Source organism: Berghia stephanieae, chromosome 12 (genome assembly GCF_034508935.2).
Source record: "Berghia stephanieae isolate SIO BIC M18660-M18661 chromosome 12, UCSD_Bste_1.3, whole genome shotgun sequence".
Classification (NCBI taxonomy): domain Eukaryota; kingdom Metazoa; phylum Mollusca; class Gastropoda; order Nudibranchia; family Aeolidiidae; genus Berghia; species Berghia stephanieae.
In genome coordinates this window covers 20103196-20128795 of record NC_088371.1, presented here as the reverse complement: position 1 = coordinate 20128795, position 25600 = coordinate 20103196, and the positions used below count along the sequence as shown (strand labels likewise).

Genomic DNA, 25600 nt, shown 5'->3' with positions numbered 1-25600 from the left:
CTCTCTCTCTCTCTCTCTCTCTCTCTCTCTCTCTCTCTCTCTCTCTCCTCTCTCTCTCTATCTCTCTTCACACAAACATATACATACACACACGCGCGCGCGCGCGCACACACACACACACACACACACATAATAAATTGCGCTCACTGGATTAATTTTCATGTACACCTTCCTATACTTGCCAATAATAGCTAATCACAAATTATACTTTAACCTCAAACTTTAGCTTCATTAGTTTTTCAAGTTCATGTTGCTCTACAAATTTAGCTCAAATCTCTCTCTCTCTCTCTCTCTCTCTCTCTCTCTCTCTCTCTCTCTCTCTCTCTCTCTCTCTCTCAAACACACACACACACACACTACAACCACCACCACCACATTTTCATCACGACCACTACTACTTCAACCACCACCATCACCACCACATCATTATCATTACCACTACTACTACAACCACCACCACCACATCATCATTACTATTACATCTACCACCACTACATCATCTCTACTACTACTACAGCCACCCACACCACATCATCACTACTACTACAACCACAGCCACTACTACAACTACAACCACCACCACGACCGCCACATCATCATCATTACCACTACTACAACAGCCATTATCACATCGTCATCATCACTACTACTACTACTACTACTACTACTACTACTACTACTACTACTACTACTACTACTACTACTACTACTACTACTACTACTACTACTACTACTACTACTACAACCACCACCAACACAACATCACCCTCACTACCACCATTACTACAATCATTACCATTAGGATTTGGAGCTTTACTTCATCTGAAATAAGGAAACTTTTGGGGCTGTATTTGGCAATGTGTTTATATATACGAATCATAATATTGAGCTGTCCAAGACGATGCAACTTTGTAAATAAAGATCCAGAAGCACGTGGCAAAACACATGTTCCTGTCTTTGACAGCTCACCTTCCAATGTAAATTATAGAAAAAAAATAACCATTTAAAATGGCTGTTAGGTGGCAAAAGAAACACATACTCATAAATACTCGATCGCGCGTCAAATAATATCTAAATATTGATTTTTTATTAAACATATGGTAAAATTTATCAAAAATTACTGTCGGTCTATTTTTAGACCACGGTCAAGGCTATTCTCCAAATTCAATGCGCTTGTGTGAACAAAACAAGAACTATTTGAAATCTGGTTTTCGGAATAATTTAGCCATATACAAAGAATTTAACTAAATAACAATTTTATTTGTACGTGTTTGTTTTTAACTGAATGTGTATTATCTACAATTTGAACGACAAAAACGGGATACCTGTTTTGTGCGCAACGTTGTCCGGCTGCTAAAGTTCCTAATCACCAGCAAAGAATGGCAGTCCACTCATGCAGATTCCAATTTCAGTGTTTGAGTTTGTAATTTGTATCGATTGGTTTTGAGAGCAGGAAACGATTTAGTTCAATGTTAATCCATAATAGCGTTAGGGTATTTAACTTTGGATGTCTCACTGGCATAATTTTAGAATGCTTTGTTTATTTGTTAACATTTCACTTCGCAATTTGACTGTCACTGTCAGTGTCAGTCATTACAGTACAGCTTCACTCGCCGATTCTCACTTACAGTACAGAGTTAACGTTTCCTTCATCCTGTCTGCTTCATGCTCATTCAGTGAGTGATTCGAATACTGTATGAGAGAACACACTTTTCGTAATTTATGACATTTTATGGGTAACGTTTACAGTCTAGAACGTGTGTCAGTCATAACTTGTACAAAAACAAAACGGAAAGGAACAACAAAAAAGCAGACACCAGTCTCAACAAAAGTTGTTGTTTTTTTTAATCCTCATCTTTCGTGGTGGGTAGCTTTCACCGCTTGTCATATTTTATTGACTCTCGCTCTTTCCTGACCTGATAATAGATTTCGAAACAATCTTTAGGTCTTCATTCTCTCATTATCTGTTCATGACTGGAAAAGGAACAAGACAAAGGCAGAGGGTCTCTGCCACCGATTTTCGATATCTTGTGTTGTTTGAGGGATTTAAGTTGGTAGCCGCTTTTGCCACATAAGACTTTTTGTTATTGTTTTTGCTGAGAGTCGATGGGAGAAGGAATGGCAGAGAGGGAGGAAGGGGTGGTGGAAAAATGAGAATGTCTGGGGAAGGGGAGGGTAGGGAGATTTAAAAAAAAAAAAGAAAAGAAAATATCCCACTCAACCCCTTATCGCATCTTTGATATTTGGCAGGTGTCAAACTACATGTCTATGACGTTTCGGATCTTCCAAGCCGTTTCGCCTTATTTGGTCGGTAACTGTGTGAAATAAAACATATTTTATTGTAAAATGCAGGGAGTGCGTTCTGATATTTTCGTCATCGCTGTGATTATTTCCAGACAGGGTCTGCCAATAACGAAAATTGGTTATTCCCAGACAGACAGAGGAAAAAAACCCAATAATTTTTTATAAAAAAAAAAAATAAAAACAATGTTAAGAAATTCATGCTCAGAAACGGAACAAGGCCAAACAACCTCTGATAAAATTAGACCTGACCCAACGATTTTAACAACCTTGTGGTATCTGAGTTCCAGTTCCATTATGTTTTATAAGTTTTTTTATTGAATATAAGCAAACCATTAAGAAATAGGTCATGTCTATATTCAACATTGAATGGTATTAGTGGTTCTTTAGAGTCATAAGGCTCATGGAACTGGAGTTTTTCCTGTTTCTGTAACATGAAGCAACAGACCTTGAATAGTGCTTGATAACTTTCTTTAAGCAATAAATGGTATTTCATCTTACTTTGAAATAATTGGTCCTTTAGAGTCTTATGGAACTGGAGTTTTTCCTGTAACATGAAGCAACATACTGTAACAAGTGCTTGCTGAACTCTGAATAAGTTGCACATTTGCATTTTACTAAGAGTTAGATCCAGTTATTCATTCAAACATTTCTATCTTAATTTCGAATTGTCATTTAATTAATAAATATAAAGTTAAATAAATCCAATGATGATAATTTATAAAATAAGGTAATTATAACTTTTATTCATTGTTTGGTCCATATGAAAAAACAACTTTATGATTTTGTGTGAGATGATATTGCTTTTTATGGGACCATGAGAAAATGCTTTAGGATGCCACGCTTATCTTTTTTTTTTTAAATTTCAGATCTAAATAACATTACAACAAGAATGAGTCTCTGCATTCTTTTAATTGTTCTGGAAGCATTGGCCTGCCTATACCATGGGAATTAATCAATTTATATTCAGGAAGAAGTATCATTATTATCATCATCATCATCATCATCATCATTGAGTCATATCCTTCAAGATTATCAAAATGGCTTTCATTTGTTACTGTATCTTATAGAGTTCCTCATATATCATTATGGACCCTTCTTTGTTTTTTTATTGGAATTAATGTTTTTCTTCTATATTATATATTCTTCATTAAACCTCTCAGTCTCAGCTTTATTGACCTATCAAGTATAATCTAGAGACTAGAGAGCGGTGATTAAGAAAATAGGACCATATTTTGCTTTCGAGCGTTTCTTAATTTGAAAAGCAGTATCTACTGTAGTTTGTAAAGATTTTTAAAAACTTTTTTCTAATGACAGTGTCTAATACACGTTAAAACCAATGCATATCTATCCTTATGTAATTTTTGGCAGTGATCTCTCCATTTTAATTGGCTCCTGTTTCTTTATAAAAATGCCCTGTGAGCTTGTTATACACTTGAAAGAAACATTTACACAGGGAAGTCAAGAAGAATATAGCAAAATAAACCTGCTGCCTTGGTTATGAATAAGAAATTTAAAAAGAAATAGGCAATGATCTCTCTTATCTTGTCTATCATTTAACTTTCTAATCATTTTTTAAAGTTTATTATATCCTTTTCTATATTTATAATTTAATTTATCAACAAGATAAGAGTACTGATGAATCCATTTATGTAGCTGATTTGTAATGGCAGTAGACTTTGATAGATGGGACCATGTGATGTTGCAGAACATATTTTAAAAAATTGTATTGCATTGTTTCATCTATCAGCAACATCATATTAAATAATGCAGTGGCTTAATCACAAACTTTCTGCACTTCATATGCAAGACAGTGATGCTTTTGTGCTACAGTTCTCGAAATATTCATAAAGTTTCTGTATTTTGTAAATAAGACCATGGCGCTTTTGTCTTAACTTGTTAGTCGCAAATTCTGCCTTTGTATTCCATTTCTCGAATAAAATTCTTTTCTATTTATTCTATTTATTTGCAAAGTTTCTGCACTTTATAAACAAGACCATGATGCTTATGTCTGGACAGGTTAATCGCAAATTCTTCCTTTGTGTTCCATTTCTCGAATCAAATTATATTAAATTCTATTAAATAATCATTTTAATGGCAAACTTTCTGCACTTGATAATTATAAGCAAGACCATAGTGCTAACGTCTACATAGTTTAATCGCATGTTCTGCCTAAGAAGTACATTTCTTGAATCAGAACCTTTCTTAACCAAAGCTTTTGCTGAGGCTCTTACATCACAGATTTTAAAAAATGGAACTACACAGTTTCAGTAATAATTATCAATTTTTTACTTTTTTTTTTCCTTTATCTTTCACAGGATGAGAATACAAGCATACCTTTAATGGAGAAACATCATATCTCTATTTTTAAAAATAATTTCAGTGTGAACAACATGAATATCAATGAAATGACAATAAATGTGATATAAATTTATAATATGTTTTTAATTTATTTGGATTTCACAAGTTGTGTTATGGCACTCAGATACAGCAGGACGGGTGAGACTGAGAACCAATCCTCACATTAGCACTAGAGGTCTTGTATATGCAAGATGTGATTTCCATTGATACAGTTTAAAGACTGTCCTGTTTTTATTCATTTTGGTGCACGCTGTGGGTTTGTTTTTTTGTTTCTTGTTTTAAAAAAGATTCTTTGGGCTTTTTTCTTTAAATCTAAGTCTAAGACTTGATTGAATTCTGACTCAATGCAAATCAACTTTGTTCCAACTCCTCAACTTCAAATTACAATGCACTTGTGCGCCCTTCCTTCTCTGTTAACATACAGGTTATTGGATATGTAAGTGTAATACATATACGTCTACCACAATGATAGACTAGCAATTTATCTCAATATCTTGCAATCGTCTTTTGTAATAACTTTCCATTCTGGGTTACACATAAAAGTTAGCAGTGCCAGGTTACAAAAGTACTTTGATGTTAAAAAGATCAGCATCCTAAGATTCTAATCTTTGTCATCTTACTTATATGTTGGAAGGTGTAAGACTTATTAATTTTGCAAGTCATCATCGTCATAGCTTGTCGCACCAACACCGAACCCACTCCACAGCATCTGGGGAACAGACTCTTGGGTCATGGTCAGTGCAGCTGAGCCCATCCTGGCATTCTCTAAGAATGTCTGCTCTGGGCATCCACATGTACACGAGCTACTCTCAGCCAGTCCCCACTTTTTCATGCTTCCAGATGTTCTCACAAGTTTTGCCCGTGCGCTGTTCAGTGTTACCAATTCATTCATGGAGAGCTCAGTTCCGTAGGACAGTTCTTCTCTCGGATCTCCAAAAGCTTCATTTGCATGATTGTCCCACTCTCTCCATGTGGAACGCCTGTATACAGCTGCATGGTCAGGGTTGGTGCTTTCTTCCACCGTGAAGCTCTACTTGTCACTGGGCTGTGGTCATGGAGGGGGTGCCTTGGGTCCATTTTCTGTTTATATTTCTGGGCTTTGGAAGCAATGGCTCTTTGAACGTGGGGAGGTGCAATGCCAGTCAGCCGATGGAGGACTGGAACTGCAGTCGGTTTCAAGTTACTCTAATGATCGGGCAGGTGTTATTTTGACATGGCAGGATCTTGCCCAGACTGGTGAGACCTATTCGGCTGATGAATAGCAGAGGGCTAGTATAGTTGTCCTGACTGTTTTCGGATCTGCTCCCCATGTAAGTTTTTGCCTCTTTTATTAGGAAGTTGTTTCTTGTGGCCACCTTTGCTTTTGTTTTCTTTGTGTTCTGAGAAAAGGACATTGTGCAGTCTACGGTAACACCGAGGTACATGGGGAATGTGGTTTTCTCCAATATGTTCCCATTACAGATGTTCAGTTTCCTGTTTTCTTTAGGCTTGGCGGTTCTTTAAATGGAAAGCACACACTTGAGTTTTTCCTGGGTTGGCATTTAGTGAGTTCTTTAAATGTGGGCTCAGAGAGTGGCTCCAGGACATCCGTTAGTCTCTCCTCAATGGTCTTGAAATCAGAGGCCTGGGACGCAAGACACAGATCATCAGCATATAGAAACCCCCGGATGTTCTCAAACTGAGGTTGGTCGTTGGTATAAACGTTGAAAAGGATAGGTGCAAGTACCGATCCTTGAGGGAGTCCGTTCATTTGTGATCTGCTTTTCTTTCCATCCATTTCCACAAAAAAGTGATGGCTTGACATAAGGCATTTTATTATTGCAAATATTTTTGTGTTACGAGTTACCCTTGCAACCTTTAGGAGCAGTTTCCTGTGATTTACTGTGTCATAGGCAGCTGCCAGGTCCACGAATACAGTTCATGTAATATGTTTGTTCTCGTAGACATGACCGTTCCTACCTCAATGGCGATAGGTCTGTATTGTGATTTTGGTATGGGGTTGACGACAGTTTTTGACATGTCTGGAAGACACAAATGCAAGGTCTGGGTTGTAGCCTGTTCTCCAGAGAGCGCTTGAAAAGGATTATTCATGCGTTATAGAAGAGTGTCAGATTATATTGGTCAGCCCATTCCTCAACAGTATCTCCATCTTCGTTGTTCTCATTGTATCCCCATTTGGTGCTGTGGCTATTAAAAAGTCACCTATCACAATCATTGGTTTCTCACTAGTGGTGGATGTAACTGGCCACTTGAATGGCGTTGGTGGAGGTTTGTTGACAGATATCACATTGAAGTGTCTGCTTTCAATTCTGAGAATTTCCTCCTCACTTATTGTCATGTCCTGATTGTCACTATTGATTTGTCTTTGACGTAGTGAACGCTGCCGTGAATGTTGCGTTCTTGTTGTATGACTAAATGCATGCCCGGGATGTTTAGTGCCATTGTCTTGTGCGTCTCTTGTAGACAGAGTTGTGTCAGCCACAGTGCAGCGACGCAATTTGAGCTAGGGCGAGGTTACTTGCTCAAGGCCACACAGACCAGTGGCGGGTGATCGAACTCTGTATCTTTCGGAAGCAAAAACCGTACCGCTGAGCCATGCTGCCCCTTGATTTGTTTAAAATAATATTAAATTGACTGTAAGCTTCAATTTTATTACAAGAATAGATCAAAAGAACGTTTCGGGTTTCCCCTTTATCAACAAAACAGGATGAATGAAACACTGCAGATGAATGAGATGTGGAAGTGGCGTTGTACAACATGACAATGAACAAAATACCTTTTAAAAGCGTGCGAGAGTTTGCTTGTGTCTCAGACGTCTCGAGCTCGGCTGCCAGATGGCCATGCGGGTGGCCAAATATAAAATTTTATTTCTTGTATTAAATTTTATTCATTTAATTTTTGTCACAGTGAATTAAATCCTAGTCTATTCAATTTTTTGTTTGTTAAAATTCAATTTGTTTAAGGGGGTCAGTCTTAGTGGTGAAAGCCATATGCTTTTCTATTTAGCCACTTTTGAAGTCGCATTTGGTCAGGTGAAAGTTTGGCCATCTGGTACTGGTAGCCTTGGAGTGCAAATTGGGTTAATGTTTTGTGATAATACGTAAAAGAAATGTAGTCAGTTGTTGGATGGGTGACATTGACCTCAATTTTCTCGGTTTGACATTGTGTCCTTGCGTCAGAAACTTTACACTTATTAGGTCATTCAATTCAGCTGTGGATTATGGGTACCTTGGTATTCGAAAGGACACTTGTTGTAACAGTGCTGTTACAAAGAAAGGCGTATAACAGGTTACTTGTACTCTATGTGATTGAAATATAATATTTAAAATGCTCCTTTCCACGTTAATGTTCAATGCGCTTCAAAATATTTCATGTATTCCCTTAGTAACAAGAATCCATATTATGTCATTTTCTATTGTCCAAGTCGGCTGTTGCGGGTCCATTTGTTGTGTTAAATCATACGACATCCCCTAGTGACTATACCCAGGTCTTAAAACATGGGAATTTGAATGACCTGCTTTGAGAGTGAATAAATTATCGCATGGAGAAGGCATGGAAATGCGCTGTAGATGCGCGTAATCTTTACAAAGGCTGCCTAGCCGACAACAACGCATACCATGTAGGACAAACCATGACGGATGCTAGGCGATTTAACTTTTTATTTTTAACGGAAACAGCGCTCTTAACAGCCAGGTACTCATTTTCACCTGAGTACAATGAGAAAACGTGAATAAAGAGCATTTTCCAACGACTCAACTGTGCTTCGCGCCTAGCGAGACTCGATCCTTGGACCTTTCGGTCTCGAAGGCGAGTGTCATACCACTAGTCCACATAGCCTCACAAAATATAAATTTTACGTTCTTATAGAGGGAATGAAATTGATGTCACTCAGCTCTTTGCTATGGTTTTTAGACGGCCATTTTAATGATTAATTCTCCCTAAATTCTATCAATCAGACTTTAAAATTTTAAGGTGACACATTTGTGTGTAAGTCAATTATAGCCGGCGGGCAGATGTTGTGAGTAATGTACCTAAATGCATAGCATCAATAAAGATCACAAATAATTTTCCTCAAATTCTTTTCTATACAAAACAAATCTGAGTATGACAATATCAGCTCTTAACTAATGTGACGATATTCCTTTGGTTGTCGAGGTAGAGGCTTGAGATATACATTCTATTTACACCTGGGTGCGGTGATAGCATTTGTGACCTTACGCCTCGAAGCGGTATTAAGTCGGGATTTGGAAAACGAAGAAAACCGGTTTTAAAGTGGAAATGGTCAAAATGATCAAATTTCAGTTTTTGATTGTTTCATAAACTACAATCATTTTTCTACATGAAAACATAATAATTCAACACAAGTATTGACGATAAGCTATATATATTTAAAGTTTAAAAAAGCAACTATCGGTAAAATATTCAAAACAAGAATTGACTTTCTCTCAGAGAGCCACCATTTCCAAGGCTGCACTTGCCAACAATAGTTAATAACAAAAACTTTGACCTCAAACTTTAGCCTCGTTGGTTTTTAAAGTTCGTGTTGCTCTACTTATCACTTGATGCACTTTTAGCTCTCTCTCTCTCTCTCTCAAACATACACACACACACACACTACAACCACCACCACCGCATCTTCATCACGACCACTACTACTACAATCACCACCACCACCGCATCATCACTGCCACTACTACTTCAACCACCACCACCACATCATTATCACTACTACTACTACAACCACCACCACCACAGCATCATCACTACCACTACTACTACAACCACCACCACCACCACATCGTCATAACTACTACAACCACTGCCACTACTACAACCACAGTCACCACCACCACCACCACCACATCATCATCACTACCACTACTACTACTAAAACAGCCATTATGACATCATCATCATCACTACTACTACTACTACTACTACTACTACTACTACTACTACTACTACTACTACTACTACTACTTACTACTACTACTACTACTACTACTACTACTACTACTACTACTACGACTACTACTACTACGACTACTACTACTACTTCAACCACCAACACAACATCATCCTCACTACCATCATTATGTTTTGGAGCTTTTCTTCACTTGAAATAAGGAAACTTTGGGGTTGTATTTGGCAATGTGCTCATATATCAGAAAATATTTGTAATCAGTTATCTATTTCGATCTATACAATATGTAAACACAATACCAAATACCATCCCAATTCCCTTTTTTGTGTGTGCGGAAATTCCTCTTTCGGTATTGAAATTCCTCCGAGTGGTGTCTGAAATTCCTGTGAGTCAAATTGAAAATTGGCGTCTCTGTAAATTTTACTATTCTCGTCAAATTTTCAATGCCCGTATCTGAGGAGTTATCTTTGCCCCATTGATTTGATTATGTGTGAAAACGGTGCCTCACTTCAAAGTCGATTTTCTCAAAACTTGGTTTTTACACTCTCTCTACTTCAAACGGTCATAGTTGGGCAATGAATAATCAGAATTTTATAAATTTGGTATCAAAATTTTAAGCATAATATAAGCTATGATTGTGTACCAAAAACTTAAAATTGAAAAATCCGACTTAATACCGTTTCGAGGCGGAGGGTCACATTTGAGTAAAGACCTTTCTACGTGGACTCCGTTTTGCGCCACCCAGAATGGGATTCGAACCAGGGGCCTACCGATAGGAATGTCGAATGTGAGTGTAATACCCTGAGAGAGAGAGAGAGAGAGAGAGAGAGAGAGAGGGGTGGGGGGGGGGGGGGACCAAAACAAAAAGAAGGCCAAAGGATGTGGTTTAAAAATTGAGTGACCCTGACACTAGAGAGATAACACAATGTGTTTTATTGAGGTAAGTTTCTGATTTTATTCATTTCTTGCTGGAGGCCGTGACGAGGTAAGACATTAGAATAGAAGATAAAGTATTTATTGAATTTCTACTAAAATTTATGTGAGTTTTTTTTTTTTTTTTGTTTTGTTGTTGTTGTGTGCCTGTTAAGTAGGTAGACCTCAGAACATAAGATTTTTACCAATTCGCGTCAAAATGATATAATTTCGTGGTGGTGAACTTGTGAACAATTCAAGTTTAAGGCATTGTTCCAAAAGCTGAGTTAAAATATTCTTTAAGGAAATTGAATTTAGTTTCTGAAACTTACAACAAATTTAAGTTCTTAATTGTTATCATTGGCTGAACACTGAAATTCGTTTATCCTATTCATTCGGACATGATACCTAGTAGATAGACACACACGCGCGCACACACACACTCACACACACACACACGCGCGCGCGCACACACATACACACACGCGTGCGACTCATATCTATGATATAGATTATTATTAATAAAACATTAGTTTCATTTTGGATGCTTCACAATCTTGTCCCATTGTGGTCTTAAATTACCCGCGAAGGTTGGAAATTCATTAGAAAAAGGTTTGTGGTAAATATAATCGAGTAAAATAGACATTTTCACGTCATTTTGGCCGTGTTATTTAACCGTCGACTCTTAGGCTCCTTCCGCACTAGGACAACACTATCCCAGGACGAACTTGTCCTGTCCCACTGGAGAAAACTTCTATTCAAAAGGGGTACCGCACTAGGACAGGACTGTCCTAGGACATACCTCGATTATAGCTTGCGCAAATGCATTATCAAAATAATAATAATAATAATAATAATAATAATAATAATAATAATAATAATAATAATAATAATAATAATAATAATAATAATAATAATAATAATAATAAATCTTAACTGTCCTAAAAAAAAGTGGCAATTTGTCATTTGGCTACACATTTATAACAATACAATATTGATATAGACACACTCACACAGATGCACACTAGCAACATCGTAGTCATCGAAAAAATAAACCCAAAAAAACCGGCATCAACAACAATAACATCATCATCATCACCATCTTCATCGTCATCATCAAAACAACCTTCCTAATATTTTCGTTACAATCCTTCACTTTCACCATTCCCTTATAACACCATCACCATCTTCATCATACTCCATATTATATTATTTCCTGTAACAAGCTATGAGAGGGAAAGCCTGTGGTCCTCCTATCTCTCTCTCTCTCTCTCTCTCTCTCTCTCTCTCTCTCTCTCTCTCAATAAAGAGGAAATGGAGGTTGCATATTTCTGTGCTTTACTACGTAGAAAAAAGACAAATGGAAAGAAAGAGGAAATAATATTGGGTGCATCCTTTAATGACCCAAAGATTGCTCAAGGGTCAAATCCATAGACTATGGTGATCTCCGATCTTATCCTAAAATGTTTTTCTTGGAATCACCTCACTATACCCAGTTGCAAATGAGATAGATATAGATAGAGAGAGAGAGAGGAGAGAGAGAGAGAGAGAGAGAGAGAGAGAGAGAGAGAGAGAGAGAGAGAGGAGGACCACAGGCTTTCCCTCTCATAGCTTGTTACAGGAAATAATATAATATGGAGTATGATGAAGATGGTGATGGTGTTTTAGGGAAATGGTGAAAGTTGAGGATTGTAACGAAAATATTAGGAAGATTGTTGTGGTGATGATGATGAATATGGTGATGATGATAATATATATATATATATATATATATATATATATATATATATATATTGAATCGTGTTTGATACAAATATGGTACGAAAAGTGCTCGACATGTGGCAATGGAGCGAATTATTATTTTAATATTTACCACAATGTTTGAGACAGTCTACATTAATGTAGACTGTCTCAAACATTGTGGTAAATATTAAAATTATATATATATATATATATATATATATATATATATATATATATATATATATATATATATATGCAAATGCACAACAATGTAAAAATATAAGACCAAGAATTATGATGATGATGTTGTTGTTTTTGATGCCGGTTTTTTCTTATTCCGATGACTACTATGTTACTAGTGTGCATCTGTGTGAGTGTGTCTATGTCAATATTGTATTGTTATAAATGTGTAACCAAATGACAAATTGCCACTTTTTTTTAGGACAGTAAAGATTTATTATTATTATTAATATTATTTTGATAATGCATTTGCGCAGGCGATACTTGAGGTGTCTCCTAGGACAGTCCTGTCCTAGTGCGATACCCCTTTTGAATAGAAGTTTTCTCCAGTGGGACAGGACACATTCGTCCTGGGACAGTTTTGTCTTAGTGCGGAAGGAGCCTTATAACGAGATGAAAAGATTGATCTAGCCGGCAACCTGACCCGTTTGATATTCCATCGAGGAGACCAAAATTAATATAATGTTTAATTATGCTATTTGAGTTCTATGAAATGATTATAGTAGCCAAGATCTCTTATGGTGTTTTTACTAAATAATTACGAAGAATTATAATCTTTTGGAATATTGTTCCCTTAGAATATAAAAATTTAAATCTTGGTCCATTCACTAAAATGAATATGTTTGATTCGGGATGCAAGTTGCCGATTCCTACGATTCGGTGCTCGTATTCGGTTGATCCGATCAGCGACATCAGATGGAATGAATTTGACGTCACTCGGGTCTTTGTTATTATTTCAAGTATAAAATGAGTACTTTGCCGTTTCCAACGTTGACTCGATTGAAAATAAAATGTAGTACACATCGCTTAACAGGCGTCTAGTCTCGTCCTTTACGTTATGTTGCTGTTTGGCTTGGTAGGGCGCTTTGAGCACGTTTAGTTGATTGCACAGGAATGCCTACCATCCCGGAATTTCCGGATTTGTCCCGGAAATTTGTAAAAAATAATGGCTGTTCCGGAAAATACGGAAGTTCACTTTTTGACTAGGAAATTAGAAAAAAAATCGACCATTATACTACCACCACATAACCATTGCTACAACCACTACAACAACTACCACCAAATCATCATCCCTACTACCACTACAACAACTACCACCAAATCATCATCCCTACTACCACTACTACAACTACCACCACAACATTATCATCCCTACTATCAATACTACAACTACCACCACATCATCAACCCCACTATCACGTCTACAACAACTATAGCCACATCATCATCCCTAACACCAATACTACAACAACTTCCACCGCATCATCATCCCTACCACAATAAATACTACAACTACCATCACATCATCATTCCTACCATCATTACTACAACAACTCATCATCCCGACCACCACATTATTACAACTCATCATCCCTACCACCACTACTACAACAACTATCACTACTACTACAACTACGGCTACAACATCATCTTCCCTACCACCACTACAACAACCTTCACCACCACCACACCATCACCCCCACCACCACTACTACAACCACCCCCGCCACCAGATTATCAGCTATCAACAAACCATATAGTTCTGAAATTGGAAAGGCAATCTCTCTCACAATGGTTGGAGAAAAATACCCTTTTTGTGGTCAGTTAATCTGACCAGTGGTCGTTTTATCTTGATGAGTTATCCAGGTAAAATATTAAAACAGTGAGTGAGGATACCCCTTTTGTTGCAAGCAGATTGGTAACTACAGCACATACTTATAATAACCTCTGGCACCATTGTAACCATATAGTTCTCTTGATATTAGATGTTTGACTGTCTTTTAAGACATTACTATTATATTGCGCAATGTATTGTTTCTAAAATTGGAGGTTTTATCCGTAAAATGTCCCTGAAATTTGAAATGGTAGGCCTGTCTATTTTCCGAACCACCGATACTGCCACCGATACTACCACATCATTCCTACCACCACTACCACTACCGTCTTCATTCCTACCACCACTACCATTACATCATCATCCCTACCACCACTACAGCATATGATATGGCGTTGCACTGTCATGTAAGCTCAAGTCTTTGTACTTGTGTTATATCAAAATATAAATTAGGTGTTCATCACAACCTCATAATTGCTTTAGGAAAGACTGCAATTCAATTCATTGTGTGTTTGGGTTAGTCCTGCTACACATTTCAATCTGGGCAGACGTGTTGACATTTGCTTGTCAACAAACAACATCGTTACACGTCTTATATCGATTGTTTCAGATGAATATATAATATGTCCCAGTGTTGTCGGCGAATGTTGGTTAGTGATAAAAAAAGGCTTACATTGACCGCATTGTGTCCTTTGATAAGTCGCTTTACACGCAATACCCGACTTGACTCAGATGTAAACGAGTCCTAGCAATAAAAAGGAAAGCTAACAGCTATCTTGTAAGCTATGCCATGAAAATTGGCTCAATTTGCCCTGATGAGGGAATACATGAAGACATGAAGCATGGAGCAACTCATTCACCACGATTTGTGTGTGTGTGTGTGTGTGTGTATGTGTGTGTGTTTTGTGTGTGTTTATTATCAACCCTTTATATGTAGTATATTATTGTTGCTTTTTGTCACAATTCCTTCCTTAATTCATCCAATTCTTTCTACTTGCCTTTCACTTATCAAAAGAGCAGTCACAGCAATAGATTAGAACTGGTCAGGATGGAAACAAATCAAAATCAAAACGCAATTCAAACGGGGGATTTTGTGTGATGAGTAGAGTAATGGATAACGTCAATGGGTCTTTCTAAATGTGCAGTTTTTGTTATTTCATCAGCACTTTTGGTAAATATCATAGGTGTAGTACACTGGCAAAACAGATTATCTGCATTTTGATAGGTCTGTAATTTGAACTGAGCAAATAAAAAAGACGTTTTCCTAGTGCCAGGCATACGTAAGATTCACATTATTATGTAAACAACTTCATCGGCCCAACCCACCGTTCAATAAGAAATCTTAACGTATTCAGTGGTTAAAGATTGTAAGTCTTCCATATGACATCGTGTCGACTATTTGGTGTTTCACTAATCGTCGTGATCGTCATAATCATCTTCCTCATCATCTGAGGTTTTATTCGTAAAATGTCCCTGAATTTGAAACTGAGGGTAGGCACGCCTGTAGGCTATCTAGTTCATGTTCAAGAGTTTATTTCAGGCCCCGACCAATAGCCATAATATCTCTCTGAACAACAATTGTGTCAGCTGACTATATAATATGTCCCAGTGTCATTGGCGAATGTTGGTTAGTGATAAAAAGGCTTACATTTACCGCAACACTATGGTCCGACATTGTGTTCTTTGATAAGCCGCTTTACATGTCGACAACTTGGAACGGATACATACTCACAATCACATTCGTATACACACAAGCAAAACACATACACACAAACACACACACGCACACACACATACACAAATATATGTATACCTTTTTCAATTACATATAGATCGAACGAAGTTGACATCACTCAGATCTTTCTTATTGTTTTTTTGCAATCCATGTTTATAACTAATTCTCAGTAAACTGTATAACCGGACTACAAACATTCAAGGTTACACATAGTTGTGTGTGTTGGTCTATTATATTTCCGGATGGCAATGTGATTATCCTATCCAAGTGCACAGTATCTAGAAAAGGTCGGATTTTTAAAAACATAATAATATTAATAATAAATAGTATTTCTATAACTCATAACCATGACGATGTCATGCTCTAGGCGCATTACATTTGCATTATTACATTAAATCACACATTTGTATCAATAATCTTATAACAATCATATACAATCAATGAGAGCGATCTATATTCATGTTTTCTTCCAACCAGATCATCAATCATTGATTTATTGCTGTCCAACAATTGGATATTTCTTAACAAATGTAAGCACGCTGCTTTGTGTACAAAAGTTATAAACATACTAATGTGTCAAGCTGAATAAAATGATCAATCTGCGAACACTTTTCACTATGTGGGTCACTTTGAGCACATTTTGCAATGTGACCAATGACCTTGAGCACATGGAAAGTTAATATAGATAATCGCCATTGACATATAAAAATAAAACCAAAGTAGTTCAATAAAATAAAAGGCCCTATGAAAGATATTTCTCATAAAAAAAGGAAGAGAGTGCGCAAGTAATTTTTGTTTTATTACCAATCTTGCAGCACTGTTTTTCATTATATTGAGTTTTGGTAAAATCACAGGTTATGTCAAAAGCAGAGAATTGCAAGTCGAGACAGAAATTCAGTGTTGTTACACGTATTTTAGTTACACCAAGAGTTAGGTAATGACGGATAAATGAAATTCTTTCCAGTTTGTAATTCAAGGATTTACACTTACATTATTTTTACAACACTGATACATTTTTATTTCATGTCCATTTATATTCAGATCAACAGTGGACTGTTTGATTTTACGCATATTTTCTATGAAATTTCCATCAAATATAACTCAGTTTTCTTGTTATTTAATTTCAGTTTGTTTAATATCATCAAATATTTTATTGTCGATATACACCTATCTGTTTTAGTCACAAGATTTGATAAAATATCTGAATTGAACATATGGATATCGTTGGCGTAAACGTGAAATCACATGCCATGCTCTATGAAAATTTGCGACAAGGGATGAGTGTATATAGTAAATAAAACAAGACCAACCACCAGTCCATGTCATTCTATCCACTCTACAAACGGACATAACCCAAGTCTTCATTTTCAATGTTAAATATTACCAAGACCTAATACCGTTTTGAGATGACATCATTTTTTATCCAATTTAAAACGTGTTGAATTCTTGATAACATCTGTCATAATAATATATATATATATATATAATATATATATATATATATATATATATATTATATATATATATATATATATATATATATCGTTTCGAAAAACATACTATTTCCAAGAGTTAACAAATCACAATGTACCCAGTTTAAATTTGGGATTTTCTAATTTTTCTTCTTTTAATTTTCAGTTTATCTTTCAAAAATGAAACTCCTTCTATTTGTAGCCATCGTCATGTTTCCATCTGTCCTCGGGACGAAGACATGTTGTCTGCCCGACACGTTTACAGCGAATATGACTGATCTTAATGACAATCCGGTGGTGATTGTCGCTGATTTTACCTTGAAAAAAGTCTACCAACAAACTCAGACAACCAAGGACCTATACGATTTAGATACAAGGACCACTTATTATAATGATACAGATACTGAGAATTGCCACTCTGAACCAAGTCGTGCACATGCATATCTTCATCAATGCCTCCCGAATGGTGCAATTGTAATGCCATACAAGGTAATGACGATTAAATAGTGACCCATCGTCCAAAAACGGTATTATTTCGTATTGTTTTTAAGGCGGAAGATAGGATTTATAGTCAAAACGACGAAATCTGGGATGAGTTTGTGTGTCTGAATCTACGAGAATGCATTTGTAGTCAAACTGATTGTATTTGGGATGAGATTGTGTGTTTGAATCTACGAGGGATGAATTTGTGTGTCTGAATCTACGAGAATGCATTTTCTAGTTTATGACGGATCCTTGTTTTACGCAGCCCCCCAAACACCGACAGAACTCCTTTCTGGGTTGTTCATCCGTGCAATGGAACACTGGAGAACGGATATGATGATTCCATAGAAAGCACAAATCATAATACTTCATATTTAATTTGTAAACAATTTTACTTAAAAAATCCTTTTGATAATCCGTTCCATCCCGACATAACACCAGATACAGACGGTGTGTCAAATAGAAAAAAATGGGGGGAGGAGGGGGGCGTCTTTGATGTTCACAATCAAAAAGTTGGTGGGTCTGTACCCACGATTTTACTGATTGTGGTTACCCAGTTACAAAAATATCTAGTGGGTGGGCAGGGGGGGGGGGGGGGGGGGGTCGGAAATATCTTGACGTCACCTAGGTTCGATCCCTGTCCCTTTGCGTGTGAAGTAAGAGCTCTGCCAACTGAGCTATTGGAACCCCCGAATTGAATAAGTCAATCCGAAATTTAATGTTATGAGTCAGGTTCTCCCCGATTTATTTACCGTTCTGACGATTGTTGTCACATTTTGTATACTTACTTTAGTCTTTTGTGTCACATAATATTGTAAACTTATCATAAACGTGTACTTTAGTCTTGTGTGTCACATTTTGTACACTACCATATAGGTGCACTTTAGTCTTTGTGTCACAATTTGTACACTTACCATATACTTGTGTATTTTCTTTTGCTTTCTTAAATTGATTTTTTTTTGTGTCCCACGGCGTCAAAATGCTATTGTGTTTATACGTTGAATGAAAATGAATGTATAGTCAGCGATATTATTATAAGAGTCCGAGTTATTTTACACATTTGTTTTATTGACAAAACTGACTGTAGTTTCTTTACTTTTAGGAAGTTTCAGGTTTAAAAATTAAATCTCAAAACTTTAAATTCTCTCAGGGCGATTAGTATTAGGTCAATGGAGCTCGAGTTTATCCCGTTTTCTTTAGCATGAAACGCAAAATAGCAATTGCTTGCTACTGTTTGGTTCTGACGCTAGTCTAAATTGCAAAGTACTTTCCGCCAAATCTAACAGATTCAGCGACTCAATAACTGGCGGGAGGGCAGAGGGTCCCAAAATAACTTCGATTTCGAGCGGGATCAATCCAGGTCCGTTTGTGTGTGAATCGAATGCTCTTCTAACTTGATATTTTGATTTGTCTTTCTGAAGACAAAATAAATGTGTTTTGTTAAAGTGGTGAAATCTAAAACGACGGCACACTTCTCGTCATTCTTCTTTGTAATTAACATGATTGCATCTGTTTTATCCCAACATTTTATTACAGCTTAGAGTCGATATGTCAAAAATGGACAATATATATATATATATATATATATATATATATATATATATATATATATATATATATATATATCAGGGGCGGTTGCTGGCTGTTTATTTAAGGCGGCATGGATCGAAAACACATTCTCTCACCCTACCCCAGTGTAAAATGAGTACCTGGCCGGAAACAGTGTTGTCTATGTTGGAGGAAAATGTTATCTCGCCCAGCAGACATCATTCCTCATCTTTCATGTTGCTATTGGCTTAGGAGCCCTTTTTAAGTGTCATGAGCATAGTCAGTGGATATTGCGCAATATCAATGTTCTAGTGTATTCATTGTTTTTAGAATGTGTGTATATTATTGTGTGTAAAGGGGTGGGGGGAGCATTTTTGGTTTGGATTTTAAAAAGGTGTACTCACGTAACTGGTATTTACGATGGGAATGTAAAAGATGTCCATTTGTCGACCTTCCTGTAAAGAAAAAAATTATACAACCCAATCACTGAAGTCTATGGATCCTTTCATAGCATCGGTATGAATTGTGATACACGTCTGTGCATTGAGATTTGTGAATATCATTTTTTTAAAGAGTAACATGACAACAGCAATTAGACTGTCATAGAAAATGTCTTTGAATATCAACTGTGATAACAGTCAAAACTTAATAGAAGGAATTAGAAGATCCAACCACAATGCGCTACTACTACTTATCTACGACTTCAAAGACAATACATTTACATAACTACAAGTTGAACTCTTGTGTGTTTCGGGTTAAGACTGGGATTCTTATTTATAGCATCATGGGGTTCTACTCGGTGAATGATTTGTGTAATATTCTTTATTGATAATTAATATCCATTTAAGCAAAACGAATGCCATTAAAAATTTATATTCATTGTAATTTTTCTTCCACCGTATGTTTAGATAACAACAAACCTGTTCTCCCAATGATAAAACTGATAATATGGTTTTGATTTCTCCCAAGTCAGGCCTCAAGGTGTGCAAAACTAAATTTGCCGGCTTGACCTAATTATTTTGGCAGTAAAGACGAGGCGACCAAAAGAGATACTATTTTTAGAAGGCCCTGAGTAAAGAGTATCAGTTGTTTGTGGGGGGAGGTGGATAACCGTAGTTTTAAAACAGAAGAAAACAGTCTTTAATATAAAATAGTAGAACGGCCATTTGACTGTTCGCTCATAGGGAGCCCCCCATACCCCTCCCTAACCTCATTGTCGCACGTCATCTCGCTTGCTTCTCGTTGGCAACAAGAAAAAGAGAGCCGTCTGCGTTGACACACAACCTTCGTACAGTAGGTAGGCTACCTGTCACGGCTAGAGGAGAGATGCGCGAGTGTTAACGAAAAGCATCATATGTTAAAATTTATTGTGAAAAACAGTATCTGTTAAATTTGGAATATAAGGGCGGCACAAAGCAACTTCGCTCACTAGACCGACCGCCAGTGATATATATATATATATATATATATATATATATATATATATATATATATTTATATATATGTTTAAACTGAAATATTATTTCCTACAGAACCAGATAACAATGAGATATGTTGGCTCTGACTACGAGGTGCAGTGGGATTTCGACAAACAGACGTGTGATCCAAAAACCTTAATATTCAAAACATTTTCAGATGTGGAGGAGCTGTATTCTGAATACCTGAAAGTCAACACCTTTTCCCATACGATTGATAGAACTGTATTTAACGCGATACCTAGTGATTGCAAATAAAATCATGCAATTAAATGCTTGGCAATTCAAACTGAAAATGTTGATTTTATAAAGTTATTTATATTAAAATGGGAGAATATTATAAAATCATTATTTAGGAGCCTGGTTGTTGGTCTTGTTGAAAAAATAATTATGGCAATGAATTTGACGATGGTGATGATGATGATGATGATGATGATGATAATGATGATGATGATGATGATGATGATGATGATGATGATGATGATGATGATGATGATGATGATGATGATTGAGACACAACCAACCGCCCTCGTAAAGGATGACTCGGAACTGCAGGATTCAGAGCGAGAAGACATCTCTGCAACATCAAAAAATTGAGAATAAGACCTTGGTGCTCGAGTGGCCAGCTGTAGGGCTGGTCCTTGGTACGAAATCCAATAAAGGTCAAACACTATATTTTTGACTGGTTTATTTAATAAGACGAAGAGGAGAGGGGTGTTGTAATGTCTTTCAATGGTGCGTGTTTACCAAGCAATGTAAATATTTAGCCAAATATAACAAAAAATCACATCTTGTTGTGGATTACTACTATTCCTTTAAAAGCAAACCACAACAATCTGATATTCATAACCAAAAAATCAATATAGAAGAGGGTACTGTAAATGTTTCTGCTCGAAGTTCGACGAAATGAATAACAATGTGAAATTGATTGTAAGCTTCAATTTAATAAAACAAAACAGATAATCAGATAATGTGGACGTTTTGTATTTCCCCTTTATCAACAAAACGGGATAAATGAAACACTACAGACGAATGAGATTTTATCTTATTATTATTATTGGATAATATCTCATTCGTCTGTAGTGTTTCATTCATCCTGTTTTGTTGATAAAAGGAAACATCTCATTCGCCTGTGTTTGAAACTGGGTGACCTTAGATTAAACACAAGACATAGGTGTGAATATGTGGGACTTTAAACTGTCCACAAGACCTGTGTTTGAATTGCGTGACCTTAGTCTGAACACATGATCTCTGTGTAACTTTGGGTGACTTTTGACTGAACACAAGACCTGTGTGTGAATTTGAGTTAATTTTTGACTGAACACAAGACCTGTGTGTGAATTTGTGTGACGTTAGAAAGAACACAAGACCAATGTGTGAATTTCTGAATGGTTGGCGCTGAAGAAACCAATGGTCTGGTTGTATTTCAGCGGCATCCTCATTGGGCGCGGCCAATGTCAGTTGGGTGACTTTAGAATGAACACAAAACTGTGTGTGAATGCGGGTGACTTTAGACTGAACACAAGACCTGTGTCTGAATGTGAGTGACTCTAAACTGAACACACGACCTGTGTGTGTGAATGTGGGTAACTTTAGACTGAACACAATAGTAAATAATAATAATAATAAATGGCATTTATATAGCGCTTTACCCCGTTGTCACAGGCTCTAAACGCTTTACAGTGATATAAAACAAAACATATTACAGTGAGACAAGTGTGAAGGAAACGTGATACGAATTCAATTTAAAAACAACAAAATATGAAAATAATATTGCAACATTATGACGTAAAAAGATAAAACTTTAAGCGAGATTTGAACGTTGTCAACGAATCCGAGCATCTCACGTGTGATGGGAGAGAGTTCCAAAAATGAGGGGCCGAAAATTGAAAAGATTGTTCACCTATTTTACGCAATGGCTTAGGTTTGACAAGGATTGATTGGTCATTGCTTGACCTCAAGTTTCTATTGGGGACATATATGTTTAGAAGGTCTTTAATATAGGAGGGACTGTTCGTGCTCAGGGATTTGTAGACAACAGTACAAATCTTATAGGCAACTCTTTTTTCCACAGGAAGCCAATGTAACTCACGGAGAAGAAAAGTTGCTGACGGTTATTTTTTGTTATTGCGTACAATGAGCCTGGCTCGTTATTTTGAGCAACCTGAAGTTTGCTAATTTTGTCTTTAGCTAAATTCGCCCAAAGGGAGTTACAATAGTCCAATTTAGATAAAACAAGGGAATTAATTAAAAGTTCTGCTATATGCTTCGGTATTAAATTACGAATTTTGCTTATTTTTTCATCTCTATGTACATAGATTGTATGGTGTTATTCACGTGGCTTGTCATGGAAAGATCTTTATCAATGATGACGCCAAGGTTTTTTGCTTTATTTGAAAATTCTATTGTGCTATTTCCGAGAGTAATAGGTGATTTATTTGCCTGCTTAAGGATACTCGGCCTTCCACACATTAAAATCTCAGTTTTACTGTCATTTAATTTTAACTTATTGTGGTACATCCAAGATTTAATCTCATTAAAACAGCTCGTAATTCGTTGTATTAAGAACTGTAAATTACTAAGGGGTGCTGAATCACATATTTGCGTATCATCTGCATAAAAATGATAACTCAGATTAATCTGGATATCACACTAGAAAGGGGCTGCATATATACAGTAAAAAGGACAGGGCCAAGAACAGAGCCTTGTGGCACTCCAAAATTTAGTAAAACTTGTTCTGACTGAACACCATTCACCACGACAGTCTGCCATCGATCCTGTAAAAATGATGTAAACCATTTAAGGGCAATTCCTTTTATGCCGAACGTATTTTCTAGTTAAAAACAAAATGTCATGGTCAATGGTGTCAAAGGCAGCTGAAAGATCTAAAAGGCATAATACATTGATATTGTTAGCATCAGCATTGACATAACAAGTCATTAAAGATTTTAAGAAGCGCCGTTTCAGTACTGTGTTGGTGTTTCTAGGCTGACTGAAAGGGTTGTTCCAAACTGTTGTTCTTAAGATGAGATGTTAATTGTGTAAGAACTACCTTCTCCAACAGTTTTGACCAAAAAGGTAAATTTGATACAGGACGATAATTGTTTAATATATTGTGGTCCAGTGATGGTTTCTTCAGAATTTGTTTGACGAGGGCACTTTTAAAGCACGATGGAACTTCGCCAGTCAGTATGGATGTATTTATGATTGATGTAATGGATGGTAATAATGTATCGATGGAGCTGGCCAAAAGCTGTGCTGGTAGGGGATCAAGGTCGAAGGATTTAATGGGGGCTTTTTTATCAACTCGTTTATGAAACTAGGTGCAACTGGTTGGAACTTGTCTAAAGGGGTACCACAGAATGTATTTGTATCTATAAATGGTTCATGCCGATCTAGTTCTGAACGAATGTTATGGATTTTGTCTTTTAAAAAGTTGACAAATGTGTTTGGCAAGTCTCTTTGATTGGTTGTAGATGGTAATGAAGTGCATCTTTGACGTCCAAGTAGATCATTGCAGATGTTAAATAATTGTTTTGCAAGATTTAGAAGTTTCGAATTTTGAAAGAAAATACGTGGTCTTTGCCTTTTTTATTGTTGTCTTCCAGGCACGAAATGTGTTCTTGAATAATTCACGATGAATCGTAAGGCCTGATGTTTTTAGCAGTATTTCTGCTCTCCGATACTTCGTTTTAGCTTCTTTAACGTCCGACGTATACCACGGAGCATACTTGTGGTTGGTGACGGTCCTTGTTTGGAATGGCGCATGTTTGTCAAGCGTTTCGATGAGACAACTATTCCACTGGTCTGGAGAAATCATTGAATTTTTAGTAAGTTTTGTTTCTAAATCGCCTCTGAAATTGTCCAAATTAATGCCTTTAATTAACACAAGACCTCTGTGTGAATGTTAGACTGAACACAGGCCTCACACCAAACAGATAACAAAGTTATCGGTCTCTGTCTTTTTGAAGCGTATAATCTAACAGTTGAGCTATCGAAACCTCCTTCACCCATATGCAAAGCTTTCCCCAGGTTTATTCACGCTTTTCAAAACTTTCTACATGATCTGTCTATCCTGATGGACATCAAGAATCATAAAAAGATAGCAAGCAATAGTTTTTATCGGCCATGTAGATTAAGAATAATTTGCTGTACCCATCGAGCTATTGGAAGCCCTCGTGTAGAGCTTTTCCCGGTTTCATTCACGTACTTTAAATATTTGGACATCGTAAACGATTCAAAACAGTTACATTATCTGTATTCCATTCTTAGGCAAAGCTGTGCTTTTCTGTAGTTTCCTGAAAATGTGTCTGGTTATTAGCTGAGATTAACTCCTCTTATCAGGGAGATACAGTAATAATATGCTTATCTTAGGACATACACACTAATGACGGTGTGCTGCGAACTTGGACTACCGCTTGTGTTGAAAGTATGAAGGCTAGTATCTTACTTGCCATCGTCTATTAGACAGCTTGATTTTACCAACAAAAAATGGCCGAATTAGTCACCGTCCTTACAACGCCCACTTCTAGGCAAGAGACTAGTTAGTCCGAGACTAGAAAACACTCATAAAATCCGATATTTTTGTCACTTTCTCGGCTAAGGCTTAAGTCTGGCAAGTCATTTACTAGACAGGTAAATTACAATATCTAGTCCGCTTGCATAAAATTGGGCCCAGGTGTTCTAAATCCATTTCGCATCTCAGTTCTTGTGTGTCCGCCGAGGCCTTGGTGTTTTTATTTATCGCAGTGTATAGATAGTATGCGCTTGGCTAAGAACCTCATAACATTA

General features: G+C 36.7%; 2 protein-coding genes across 4 annotated transcripts in view; both read left to right on the top strand.

The window, feature by feature from the left end:
• Window positions 1-25600, top strand: part of LOC144957521 (protein misato homolog 1-like) — a 158717-nt gene that overhangs the window by 34820 nt on the left and 98297 nt on the right. The gene's annotated exons all lie outside the window — the stretch shown is intronic.
• On the top strand, window positions 10514-21144 carry LOC144957932 (uncharacterized). Of its 3 annotated transcripts, none has more exons than XM_078889491.1 (3): window positions 10514-10571; window positions 17470-17792; window positions 20867-21144. In XM_078889491.1, the coding sequence occupies exons 2-3, from the start codon at window positions 17484-17486 to the stop codon at window positions 21065-21067; spliced, it is 510 nt and encodes a 169-aa protein (XP_078745617.1). In that variant the 5' UTR covers window positions 10514-10571; window positions 17470-17483; the 3' UTR covers window positions 21068-21144. The 3 variants fall into 3 exon arrangements, with proteins under 3 accessions (XP_078745617.1, XP_078745616.1, XP_078745618.1); XM_078889490.1 differs by lacking the exon at window positions 10514-10571 and adding an exon at window positions 15219-15267; XM_078889492.1 differs by lacking the exon at window positions 10514-10571 and adding an exon at window positions 15977-16118.